Source organism: Lytechinus variegatus, chromosome 2, assembly GCF_018143015.1.
Source record: "Lytechinus variegatus isolate NC3 chromosome 2, Lvar_3.0, whole genome shotgun sequence".
Lineage (NCBI taxonomy): Eukaryota > Metazoa > Echinodermata > Echinoidea > Temnopleuroida > Toxopneustidae > Lytechinus > Lytechinus variegatus.
In genome coordinates, this window is record NC_054741.1 from 8,687,268 (window position 1) to 8,700,514 (window position 13,247).

The 13,247-nt window shown below is 36.1% G+C and overlaps 1 protein-coding gene across 1 annotated transcript in view; it reads left to right on the forward strand.

Moving 5' to 3' along the window:
* LOC121407232 (Y+L amino acid transporter 2-like) overlaps positions 1–12,399 on the forward strand; it is a 31,716-nt gene extending 19,317 nt beyond the window's left edge. Inside the window, exons 3-10 of the mRNA XM_041598201.1 lie at positions 1,047–1,143; positions 1,716–1,760; positions 4,263–4,386; positions 4,827–4,930; positions 5,320–5,416; positions 9,446–9,595; positions 10,741–10,918; positions 11,411–12,399. Coding sequence (XP_041454135.1) covers positions 1,047–1,143; positions 1,716–1,760; positions 4,263–4,386; positions 4,827–4,930; positions 5,320–5,416; positions 9,446–9,595; positions 10,741–10,918; positions 11,411–11,472 — 857 coding nt within the window. The 3' untranslated portion in view covers positions 11,473–12,399. The remainder of the gene's footprint in view (positions 1–1,046; positions 1,144–1,715; positions 1,761–4,262; positions 4,387–4,826; positions 4,931–5,319; positions 5,417–9,445; positions 9,596–10,740; positions 10,919–11,410) is intronic.
* The last annotated feature ends 848 nt before the right edge of the window (positions 12,400–13,247 follow it).

Here is a 13,247-nt window from a genome sequence, read left to right on the forward strand (position 1 = left end):
TTTTTATGTGACTGAAATTGAATGGACGTTAGCGATCCATATCATATTGTTGAAAACACTGTCGGGGGTGGGGGAGGGGGTGAAGGCCGTACACCCCTCTTAAAAAAAGTTTAACGGCCAAGAAAAAGAAATGGAAAGGACAGAGTGAACTGTTATTATATAAACAATAATAATCTATCCCAATATATTTTGCTGGCTGATATATTTTTAGAGATGTTGGTTCATCCGCCATATCTGTCCCTCTTATTTTTTTTCTCCGATTACGCCACTTGTAAACTCGAAATCTAGAATGATAGAACCACGTACTTTCAGTGATTAAAAAGGAACTTTGCTCTTTTTTAAACAACGGCTTAGTTCAAGTTTGATGATTTTTTTGTGTCTGGTCTGAATAAAGAAAGTTCGACACTGCAAAATGGCCTGGTACCTAATTTCGCTGGAATTATTAAAATTGAAATAAATGTTTTATTTCGCGTCAACATATTTTTGAAAAACTATTTTGAGCTGTGCTGATTTGCTAATAACTTTAGGAATTCGCTTTCCTATCCGTTTTGTTAGTTTTGTTTTATTTTTAAATCTCAGATTCTCTCTTTAATTTGGGTTTCAGCCAATGAAGTAATGGTGAACTCCATTTTCTAGACATCTGTTCATCAGCTTATATTTTGGCTTGGAATGTAACATGTCGCGTCAGACAGGGTGCCCCGTCGTTTTTTCTTACCTAGTCTTCATTAAACAGTCGTTACATTCATTTTTTTAATCTCTGTGAATCGTTAATTAATAGAAATTATTTCATTTCTTTGATTACCGCAGCTTCTTATCTTTATAAATGAGCTTGCGTATGATTAAGAATTACGTCATCCATATAATTCGCACGATAATAAAGAATATAGCTTATGACTGCGCAAGCGGGATAAACATCCAGCACATAACTTGTGTGAATAATAAGTGGATTAAGACGGAAATAAAATGATAATCAACATACTTTCAAGTGCATTAGATCCTTACCCATAATGATTGAAAACAATGCTATTTGATTTTAAATTTTCCAGGAAACACCGAGAACTTCCAGCAACCTTTCGAAGGAAGTAAGAATGGCGAGAGCATTGCCCTGGCATTCTACAGTGGTCTCTTCGCTTATGCTGCTTGGTAAGCAATCCAAGATGATTTTTTTTAAGTATGATGGTTGAAGCCAGTTTATTTTATTCATCACCGTCATTAAAATATCATGTGTTTGGTCTTAGATCATTTGATGGTATATCAAATGGCCATGTTTTGTCAGATGAAAACAAAGTAATATTGTTTTGACATTTGATCATGATTTAAACGTCAAAACAAAATGAGGTATTAATGACGGGCATAAAAACGCACAAATAAAAACCTGTTGCTGAATTGCAGCTTGCTTCTTTTTTTTTTGGGGGGGGGGAAATTTAAAATATTACTCTTTAAATTCTATTATTGCGACGACGGCACTATTCGCTATATACCGGTATGTGCTCATATCGTCCGTAAAACTATTTAATATCAACTCTTTAGGCGATACATATCTTTATCTTCTCCATTTGTAAATTAAAATACTTAAAAAAAACATGTTAAAAGGAAGTATCTTCATGAAATGAAATGAAAATTTGGAATATTCCTTCCATGTTCAATCAGATGGAGATGATATTTATAATTCAGTGTGTAACTGTGTATCCTCTTTCTTCTCTCTCTCTCTCCAGGAATTACTTGAACTATTTGACGGAGGAAATCAAAGAACCAACAAAGTAATTATTTTTTTCTGAAACTTTTATATGAATAGGGTTAGAATTGGAATGTATGAAGGATCATTAGTTTGTTTGATGCTATGTTTGTGTGTATTGGGTGTAAAAACATAAAAATAAAATGCGAATATTTGATCTATCCTGTGAATTTATGCAGATGTATATGTATATCAAGTTTTGATGATACATGTACAAATTTTCTGTGCAGGGGCCAAAAAATCAATCGCAAGTCCCAAATTCGCGCTGTTGATTGGTTGAAAATCAAGTTACGAGTGATTTTTAGAGTTGCGATTGATTGCAACTTTCTGCAACGGGCCCCAGGTGTGGTAATTTGTGGAGATTTTCGCTACGACCGGGGGGGGAGCGGGTACAAGACAGTCCTCAATCACATTGGTTGCATGTGTAATGTCTGGGAGTAGAATCGCTGGGCGAATCACGATATTTTTGCGATGTTTGCTGGAAGCCATACCTCTCATCCACCCCTCCCCCCTAAAAAAAACAATAAGAAACGAAACGTAAAATTAGAATATATATATATATCTTGCAGGGTGAACGAACACCTATGAATTTTATGTCGTCAAACTTGTTGTTGCTGGGTAAAAAAATGTTGGCTGTTCCAAATAATTTCATTGTGTAACCCTATTATCTTGGTTTGTCACAAAGAAACATACACTTCTACACAATTTAGATGCGTGTACTACATCTCAGCATGATGAATTGTATCATAGAAGTCAAGTACGCTCAATTTGAAAAGCTCTTATCATAAATTACCTGAGGATTCGGCTTATACTAAATTTTAGGATTTAAATACCGGTAGTCTTCCAAAAGATTTATAACAAATATATATTATGGATTGTGCCATTCTCACCTGTGTCTATTAGGGTATGTATATGGTTTAATATATTTATCAAACTCCACAGCGAAAACACTAAATTAATGACATTATCATGAATGTGATAACATTGCAAGTACCCCCAACAGGAAAAGAAAGAACAAAGGCGACCGAAATTTGATTTGTTTGCCCTGTCACAAAACGGAAAAAAATTATTTGATTTGATATATTGTTTTGTTCTGTGTAATAATTCTGCAGAACTGAAGGGGGCATCTTAACATATTTTTTTTTCTTTTGTGAAGAAGGTTTGTTTTGTTTACTGTGCTCCATAATATCGGAGTCGTGAGAGTAGACCGTGATTGTTTAAATAATTAATTTATAATGACATACTCCAATTTCAGCGTCACCTTTAATAACCCTCTCTTGCGTAAAATGCATGGAAATATATAAGACCGTCCACCCCGTAGCTCTTTCACCATGAGCCTCGATCGACATAGAGGAAGTGTGCCATTGTATACGAATTCCATTAAGGTTCCATTTTAAAGGACAAGTCCACCCCAACAAAAAGTTGATTTGAATAAAAAGAGAAAAATCCAACAAACATAACACTGAAAATTTCATCAAAATCGAATGTAAAATAAGAAAGTTATGACATTTTAAAATTTCGCTTAATTTCAGAAAACAGTTATATGCACATCCTGGTCGGTATGCAAATGAGGAGACTGATGACATCATCCACTCACTATTTCTTTTGTATTTTATTACATGAAATATGAAATATTCTAATTTTCTCTTCATTGTCAAGTGAAACAACAATAATTCCTCCCTGAACATATGGAATTAGCATTGCTTAATACTATATGGTTTAGTCAAGTTGGTCCATATTGTCAAATTTGTAAAAAATGAAATATTGTATAATTCAAACAATAAAAACAAAAGAAATATTGAGTGAGGGACATCATCGACTGTCTCATTTGTGCCACTGAGTTGTGCATATCACTGTTTTTTAAATATATAGGCGAAACTTTGAAATGTCATTAACTTTATGTTACATCCGAATTTGATGAAATTTTCAGCGTTATGCTAGTTTGATTTTTCTCTATCTATTCAAATCAACATTTTCCTGTGGTGGACTTGACCTTTAAGCACTGCACAGTGCTTATGTTGCCAGGTAGGTGTTTCATAAAGCTGTTCGTAAGTTAAGAGCGACTTTAAGAACGACTGGTGATCCTTTCTTACGCGCTAAACCATCGCCAATGTATTTGCAACTTACCACAAGATGGGATCACCAGTCGTTCTTAAAGTCGCTCTTAACTTACGAACAGCTTTATGAAACGGGCCCCAGGTCACATAACAGCATGCGGCGAGTCCGGTGGATGTTTTAAGCTGCTTGTAAGTTAGGAGTGACTTTAAGAACGAGTGTTAAAACTTTCTTACGCCCTAAATAATCACCAATGAACATGGTGAGCATAATTTACCACAAGAAAGAATCACTAGTCGTTTTTAAAGTCGCTCTTAAATTACGAACAGCTTTATGAAATGGCCCCCTGGCATATGCGTCACATACAATATTTCACACCCCCCCATCAACTCGAATAGGTAAATCGTAATTTATGAAATTGTGCTTAAAGTATTTCTACATGTATTTGGTTCTTTGATTGTTTTTAATTCAGAAATCTCCCACGTGGAATAATGATTTCTTTACCGATGGTCACCGTAATTTATGTATTGGCAAACGTCGCCTACTTCGCTGTTCTATCTCCAGAGGAATTGCGAGCATCAAACGCTGTTGCAGTGGTATGATTTTTTTTCTTTTAAGTTCATGTTATCTTTGTATATTGTATGTCTGATTTCATCCGGATTTTTTTACTCTCTTCAAAATTATTGATTTTGAAATTCGGATACGCAATGCCCGGTAATTTTAACATATTGGTAGGCAACTGTGAATGTTTAAGTTCACGTTATTTTTCTTTCCTCTTTGATTAAAAGAAGGTAATAAAGAGGGCTTACATCTTTTTTTTTTCATGCGTCTATATTTGCTCCACAAAACTCAAAGAAGTACTTCATATAGCCTACTTCCAGCATCAGATTCAAAGAAGGAAATGGATACATAATTTCCCGGTTTATTTTCGCTCTCCAAATCGCGAGTAATTTGTATATTTATCCCTAATCATTATTATATTGGCAGGTGAAAATGTGTTAAGTTTTTTCTTATTAAATGTCAATATCATTTGCAGACGTTTGGTCAGAAGGTGTTTGGTCGAATGGCCTGGATAATGCCAGTCTCTGTTGCCATGTCAACGTTTGGTGGTGTCAATGGTGGCTTCCTGTCGTTGTCTCGGTAAGTTATATATCGTTATGCCGCAGTTACACCTGCTAAATCGATTGCGTTATTTTACATCCGTTTCAGAATCGGGTTTGTTCAGATGTTACTGTCCAGATTTAACCGTTCAATTTGTTACACTTGTTATATATTTGTGGCGTTATACAGTTGTTTTCAGTAATTTTTATTTATGGGTGCTTAAGTTTTCAAGTTGAACATTTATATAAGGCTTTACAGAAAAAAATGTATACTTTTTTGTGTGTATTTCACTTCGGGTGGTGTAGGATTAAGTGGTGTAGCGTTATCTATATCTTGCTTAATATTATATGATAGAATATGCTGTCTTGATTTAAAAAAAAAACGATTTCCTCTTTATAAATCCTGACTTTTTTTCTTTGCCTATATAGGTTGTTTTTCGTTGGTGCTCGTGAAGGTCAACTTCCTGAATGGTTAGCTATGATTCAAGTTAGCCGAAAAACTCCAATGCCTTCACTTGTATTCACGGTAAATATATTTTTTTTTGTTATTTAAAAACCCTTCCGTTCAGAGTTTTAAGTATCGCAATTACCCAAAGACTGATTTAAAAAAAATGCAGATTCATGTTGCGTGAGTGGATTATTTTACCGGCTTTGGAATAAAATTTTGAAGTGGAACGGATGTTTGAGGGGCCGTTCCACTATCACAATCTAAAACTTCGATCCTTCCCGATCTTAAGATCGGCAGAGGGCGGGATAGTAATCGGTTGAATTCGGAAGCAGTATAGCAACAACGTTCTGGGACGGGGGGGGGGGTATTTATGCAGATCGGCGTGATCGACGTGAAATTTTGAATATGCTCAATATTTCAGTCCGTTCTTCCTGATCAGAAAACGCCCATTTTTGTTTGTAATCATGGAGAGAGTGGGAAGAGCGCAAACGGCACGGCGCTAAGTCTAGGATAAGCGCAACATGTCTTTCTAGACGTACTAACAGCGGCACTTGGACTTAATTAAACCCCCGCTCAACTTGAAAATTACTGTTCCTGAGAAGTCCCCAATCCTGCCCGAACTTTGGTTGTGCCAAATCGTAGGACGATCGGTATGGCCCCTTTAATTATGTCCACAGGCCGTTGTTAGTGCATCTAGAAAAAAACTTGATAGCGATCATCATACGACTGCTCGCCATGCCGCTTACGCTCTTCGAAATTTGAAATTGTTTTTTTTTTAAACATTACACTCATCCCCACGATTCATTGTGTGTCCTGTCGCTTATAATTACGTACTCCCATTTCTTTACGTTCTTGCATCTTTACCACAATGCTCACGAAGCGAAGTGTCCTGTTTGGGTTAGTGGTAGTGGAAGAAATTTATTTCCTCCGATCTTGCCCGATCCGTTGCCATATATTCAATCATGTACTTTTCATAGCTATGGCAAGTCGGGTGATTCCGGATGCTCGTAGTACAGTCTTTCCAGATGTACTACCAGCGTCATCAGGACGCATAACGTTTGTGAGACAAAATAATTTATTCCACCGAACTATCTATTAATATAAAGTTCTATACCTCTATCTTTGATATGAACACACATCAAATGTTTTTTTTCTGTCCAGAAAGTCAGCTATATTGCCCATAATTTATTGGAAACAGTGAATATGTTATTCGATCCATTAATTTCATGCCTGCATGCCTATTATCGTTTCTTTACGATGTGATTTATTTTCATACAAATGAAGATGATCGGTATTTCTGCCCTCGCCGCCGAGCCTGCGTAGGTGGTGGCTGTTTGGTGGTTTATATCAGAGCGCCAGCTGTCGTGTCATTTCATTGCTATATCATCAATTTAAACGATACTTGATATTGTGCAATGTGGAAGCGTTTGGGACGTTTAACTCACATTTAGATTTACGAAATCTACGTCAAGTTTATAGCCTATAGTCTTTTGTTTTGACGAAATAACAAATGTTTGGAGTGTGAGAAATGCTGATATACATGTACACAAGTGTTAGTTTACAGTGGTTAATTTGTCATTGACTTTGAGTTGTATTTGTATCTCAAAATTGTTATTTCACTTGTCTTTTAAAATTCTACGATTGTTTCAACATATAAGTTAGATGCCGTCCCCTTGATAAAGCAGCTAGATGTACAAAATTTGAATTCTTGATAATTTTGTTGATTATTTATTTCTTTTGGGCCATGATATATAATGGTTCTAGGTTCACAGTCCCTTTCGATTTTTGATATATTAAAAAATTCAAAGTGATATCTTCGGCAATGAGCTCCTCTCAAAACTTAATTTACGTTCTTTATGTTCTTTTTATTCTAATCGGTGCCATTAAGTAGCGCTCTGAATTCTCTAATTAGATTGGGTGTTGATATTATATTTCGTGATTGCTGAAGATCACGTTGCGATTTAACCCGCATGTTGGGACAGGGGATATCAAAGAATAAAATTGTTTTTTCAATACACCTTGTGGAAGGAATTATACATAAATCTGAAAGGACCTTAAGGGCTTGTGTGTTTTTAATCCCCTTGTAAATTGTTTATACTGGCTGATGCGGACGCCAGTACATTGATCGCAGTTTGCGTAGTAAAGGGCGGTCATCGCTGCTTCAGCACGATTTGTTTCCGAAGATAACTCGGAATCATCGATTGTGTTATTTTACCAAAACTTAAAAGACGCGCGATGAATAAAGATCACGGACGAAAATGGTCGCTGCAATGATTTTGACCGGGTTTACGTGGGAATGCCGGAGAGAAAATGCTGGCGATCAGACGAGACCAACGCGCTTAAAGGTTTCATCCCCTCCTTTATTATGACATCCACGGATTTATTTCCCGCTTCTGGTATTATGAGATGCCCTTAACTCATATCATTAAATATTTGTTTTTACAACAAATACCCCTCAGTCCGTCAGAGATTGATTGGGGAATAGTTGCTTGCTCGGTAAAATCATTTGACACGTTCGATTTTAGGAAGATTACTTGCGCTGTTTGATAAAAGGTCGCACAGGTCAGCCACCTTATCAAGTCGGGGGGGGGGGGGGGGGGGGGGGGGGGGGTGACAATTAATGCCTTCTCGAAGACTTTAAAAAACATCGCTTGTACCCTTTATTGAACTTTCGTTTCATGTCTTAAGAATATATTTCAATTCACTTTAATTTACATATTCAGATTTTAGTAAAAAGAAAAAAAAAATGTTTTGGTTCTGTAAATGTTTCATTGAAAAAAACCCCCAAACAAATAGGTGTGAAAGTTAATTGGGGTAGAGAATGCAATCGAAGCAATATTCGCAAATATTGTTTGAATATCGTGGTAAGATAAAAGTTGGAAGTTATACTATAACGCTGAATGCCTAATATGAAATTTCTGACTAAAAATATTTTCATTTTTGTCTCACCTGCATAGCAGAGTGAGACTACAGGCGACGCTTTTTCGACGGCGGCGGCGTCAACATCAAATCTTAATCGAAGGATAAGTTTTTGAAATGACAACATAACTAAGATAGTATATGGACAAAGTTCATGAAACTTGTACATAAGCTTAATCAAGTATTACTGAACATCCTACCTGCGTTTCAGGTCACATGACCAAGGTCAAAGGTCATTTAGGGTCACTGAACTTAGACCATGTTGGGGGAATTAACATCAAATTTTAAACCTAGGGTTAAGATTTTGAAATTAGAATATGGACCTAGTTCTTGAAACTTGGCCATAAGGGTAATCAAGTATTACTAAACATCCTGCCCGAGTTTCAAGTCACATGACAATGATCAAAGGTCATTTAGGGTCAATGAACTTTGACCAAGTTGGGGATATTTGTTGAATTATCATCATAACTTCGAAAGTTTATGGATCTGATTCATAAGACTTGGACACAAGAGTAATCAAGTATCACTGAACATCTTGTGCGAGGTTTAGGTTTTAGATGAAGGTCAAAGGTTATTTAAAGTCAATTAACTTTGACCATGTTGGGGGTATTTGTTGAATTACCATCATAACTCTGAAAGTGTAATGGTCTAGTTCATAAAACTCAAGTATCACTGAACATCCTGTGTGAGTTTCAGGTCACATGACCAAGGTCGAAGGTCATTTTAGGTCAATGAACTTAGCATATTTTTGAAAGGAAATTTATGTCTTGCATGAAACTTGGGAGATCAGTTATCAAGTATCACCAGTCAATTTGTGTAAGTATCAGATCAAAGTCAAAGGTCATTTAGGGTTAATGAACTTTGCATTTATCATCAAATGAATGGTATTTTTTTTTCTGAAAAGCTATTCATCTGAGTTGTTTTTTTAAGTCAGCGCTGCTGCTATATTATTAGTCGCTAAATGTAGTTGAGATTGCCAGTGGCATTCCACTTGTATTGCATTGTCTGATATTTCTCTAAACTTAAAGAAATGCATAGATATATCATTTTCTGTTTTATTACCATAGGCAGAGACTTTCCTATTATTTAGCTCACAAATGAAAATGCTAAATTGATATGATGTGAGTTGATTTATTTTTTAGTTTATATTAACTTATCATTATTTCTCTCTTTCTCTTACTTGACCAGTGTCTTATGTCTATCCTGTATGTATTTGTGCCTACCATCGATTCACTAATCAACTACTTCAGTTTTATGACCTGGTTATCAATCGGAGCTGCTGTAGCGGGTCTTATCTATCTCCGGATTACACAACCTAATCTAGAAAGACCTATAAAGGTACGTTGGTTTATGGGTAATTATAATAAGTATGATAAAAATATTGATGATATTGATAGTCCAGATAGGCACTGAGTGCTTACAGATTTTAACAACATGGTCATCAGATTCAATCAGTTTGCCTACATACATTGAATGCACATCCGTCACTCCCTGTCGAGTTTTCTAGCAAATTATTTAGATCAGTAACTTAATACAATAACAGCATGAAAATGAAAGGGATTTTTTTTTAAATGAATTGCAGTGGCGGAATTAAAAGGCAAATAAAATTATTTCTGTATTTGTTCATTAGCAAGCTACTATTTTAGTCGTAATAACACGTAACATTGTTTTCAGCAATTGAGTAATCTACTTAGAAATAATTCCTGGTGGGTGTTTCACAAAGATTTATGACTTAAGATTTGCATGCATTATAAAAGGCATGATCGCATTGGTCAGATCATGCTAAGAGTATGCCCACTACTGCGTATTGATCAATAAGATTGCGTGTTGCTTGTCACACATACGCATAGGCATTTAAGTGCGTATAAGTCATACTTAAATCTTTGTGAAACCTCCCCCTTGAGAGCTTTCAGGAGGAAGTGATTTGTTGGTGGTTTGTAATGACAAATTTGATTTCAGCCAATAAAATGCAAAGAGATTAGAAGTGTGCACCAGTTGTTGAGAGCACACCGACATGTTTCTATTCAAAGTGATCCCTGTGGCACTTTCATGAAGTTTATCTTTTACCAAGGTCGTCATCTGTTATTATGTGTTGTTACTCATCAACATATTTTTTTTTAATCTTTGGTATTTTTTGGCTCAGAAGCAATGTTGTGATTTATATTGATAAACTCCATAAAGTTGGTCCCAAAACCCATAGCAAAGATATTTATTATATGGGTGATATTTACAAGAAATTGCATGTGTAATACCATTTGTAATCAGTTGTACAAACTACAAATCAACTGTTTGATCAGTTTATATGTTTTGTGTTAAGGGGTCCCAATTGTAAGGAACCATCTTGTACCTGTGTCAGAAAAAGTTGCAAAAAACTTCAATTAACCTAATTTGAGACTTTTTAAATTTTTTATTAAGTTCTATATCATTATATATATTGGAACCCTGTTCAGTCTCTTTATTTTAATTAATTTTCTTTTTTTCAGTTCAATATCCTGCTCCCAATCACATTTGTGTTAGCATGTATCTTCTTGGTTGTCATGGGAACAGTGGCAGCACCTATGGACACCCTGATTGGTATTGCAATCACCCTGACGGGTTTCCCAGTTTATTTCCTCTGCATTTGGTATAAGAAGAAACCAGCCTTCATCATGAAGATTAATCGTAAGTATATCATGCAAATATTGCTCTAGTGCATTCTCAGAAATAACCCATGCAGCATACCCCATTCACCACTGTAAATCCTTAAAAAAAAAAAAACAAATCCCCTCGCTTTTGCAACAAAAACTATTCCAAAAATCATGTTCTGTGACAAAAGTGTAACTTGCCTTTAGACTAGATTCCAGTGGCCCTTTGCATCAATGGCGGACCGTGACCCGGAGGAGACAATTGATTGGAGGGGCACAGCATTGTGAACAATGCTTTGTCTCCTCTGGTTCACGGTGCGCCACTGCTTTGCATAAACCTACCATATTAGTAACTTTGCTATTAACTCTTCATGGAGTACTGACATTTGATTGGATGTTGAGCATGCCATATTTAACAGCCAATCAAAATCCAGTATTCTATGAAGAGATACTTCTTTACTACTTTTTTGGCCCATTTGATGGTTTAGCAATGTATTGATATGAACGTTTTTTTATCTTTCTTTTGCAGAGAGTATCACACATCTTGTGCAGAAGTTGTTTGTAGTTGTCAGTGAGGAGAAAGAAGCATGAGGTTTGGTTCCCCTGTAGTAACTTCATCATCAAATCTTAGTTTACCAATGAGTCTGTAGCACCCTTCATTGGTTTCATCCAACTCATTTTATCATAAAGGAAGGGAATTTGAATGATGACGTCATTGGAATACATGCAGTTCGTGGTAAAGTTAAACTCATTCCATGCCATTTTTCCAATCACATCGTGTGTTCACCATTGTCTTTGCAAGGGCAATCCGGGAAAGATCAGGTAAAGTCTGTAACCACCAAAAGGCTTATTCATCCTGTGTTTTCCCAGTGGGAGGTGTTCACTGATTCAAGATTCAACATAGTCGAAAGGCCCTAATCAACGCAAAGTCTCAAATCATCCCGTGTCAATCATCAATTCCGAACAGGACATGTTCACTAATTTCTTCACAAGGACAACTAGTGAGGGCAATCCAGGAAAGAGTGGACAGGCCCTTACCATTGTGAAGTGTCAATTATCCTGTGCCGATCATTGATTCCCAGCAGGCAATGTTCACCAATTGTGGTTTTCCAATTGCACCATGATCAGGGAACATTGGCTTTCTTGCAATGATTTTCTCATACCTAATGAAGCCAGATCCAACTTTACAATTCATGTTACCACAAAAGTTGTGCATTGATTTATTGATCATTTCCAGTTAAATTGTACCGAATGAACATTGTACTAAACACCCATGATTTCCTGTAATTGTGTGAACAGTCGGGATAGAGTTTCTTTGACATTTAAACCTAGGATTTGGATCGCCAAACTCCTTGCTTTCGCAACAACAAGCTCAAAATATATAAAATGTCATGTGTGGTTATGCTGCAGTTTATATTTTTATTAGAAAGCTGAACGACACATGTAAATATTCTGGGACAATATTTACATGTGTAGGATCATTAATTATGATGAACTGAATCTTCAATAATTAGCACACTCACACCAAAAAATAGGCGGTGCTGCACCAGCCAGAGTTTGCTCAATCTTGAGGTTTTAGCCTGATCGGCCCTCTTTGTGATTAATCTCGAGATTCAAGAAAACCCTGTCTCCACAGGGGCAACAAGAGCAATTCGTGCTCGAGCGAGGCATCGATGCATTATGGTGTGACGCCGTGATCAAATAATCCAGAGGGCATCTGCACCTGCAAATTAGCGGGGTAATTCATAAAAAGTGTGCTATTTTGCAAATAATCCGAAGTTTACTTGGGGTTGCAATTTGGAGATAAATCCAGTTAACTATCCTAATAATTGCGTCTGAAATTAAAAATAATCTTGAAATTGTTCAGATCGGGATGATTTGCCGGATCAGAAATGTTGCGCTAATTTGAAATCTCAGGCTGGTGCAGATGGCCGTAATGTTGCCGCTTTTGGACAGCACCTATCCCCCCCCCTCCTTCGCCCAACATGAAAAAAAGGAAAAAAATTATAAAAATGATTAAAAAAACAACTTGGAAAAAAAAAAGAAGACAGAGAATTAAGAAAGTGGCATAGTGGCAATATTTCAGTGGAAAAACGAATACAACCATTACCTGCAAACTCTATCAACTTTGAGAAAATATAGATAAAAAACAATTGGCTAATTTTATGTTTCACAGCAACAGAAATATCAAATTTGCTGTGAATGATATTAGACATATCATATCATCCATTTTTTCCAGGGATGAAAAATAAAAGGAAAAAAAATGCTTCTAGAATTATTATGCTAGCTACTTGCTGTGTTGTCTGTTGAGGAATGACTAACTATGTATATATGTATTATGTAGTTTATTTTGTTAAAATATTTCT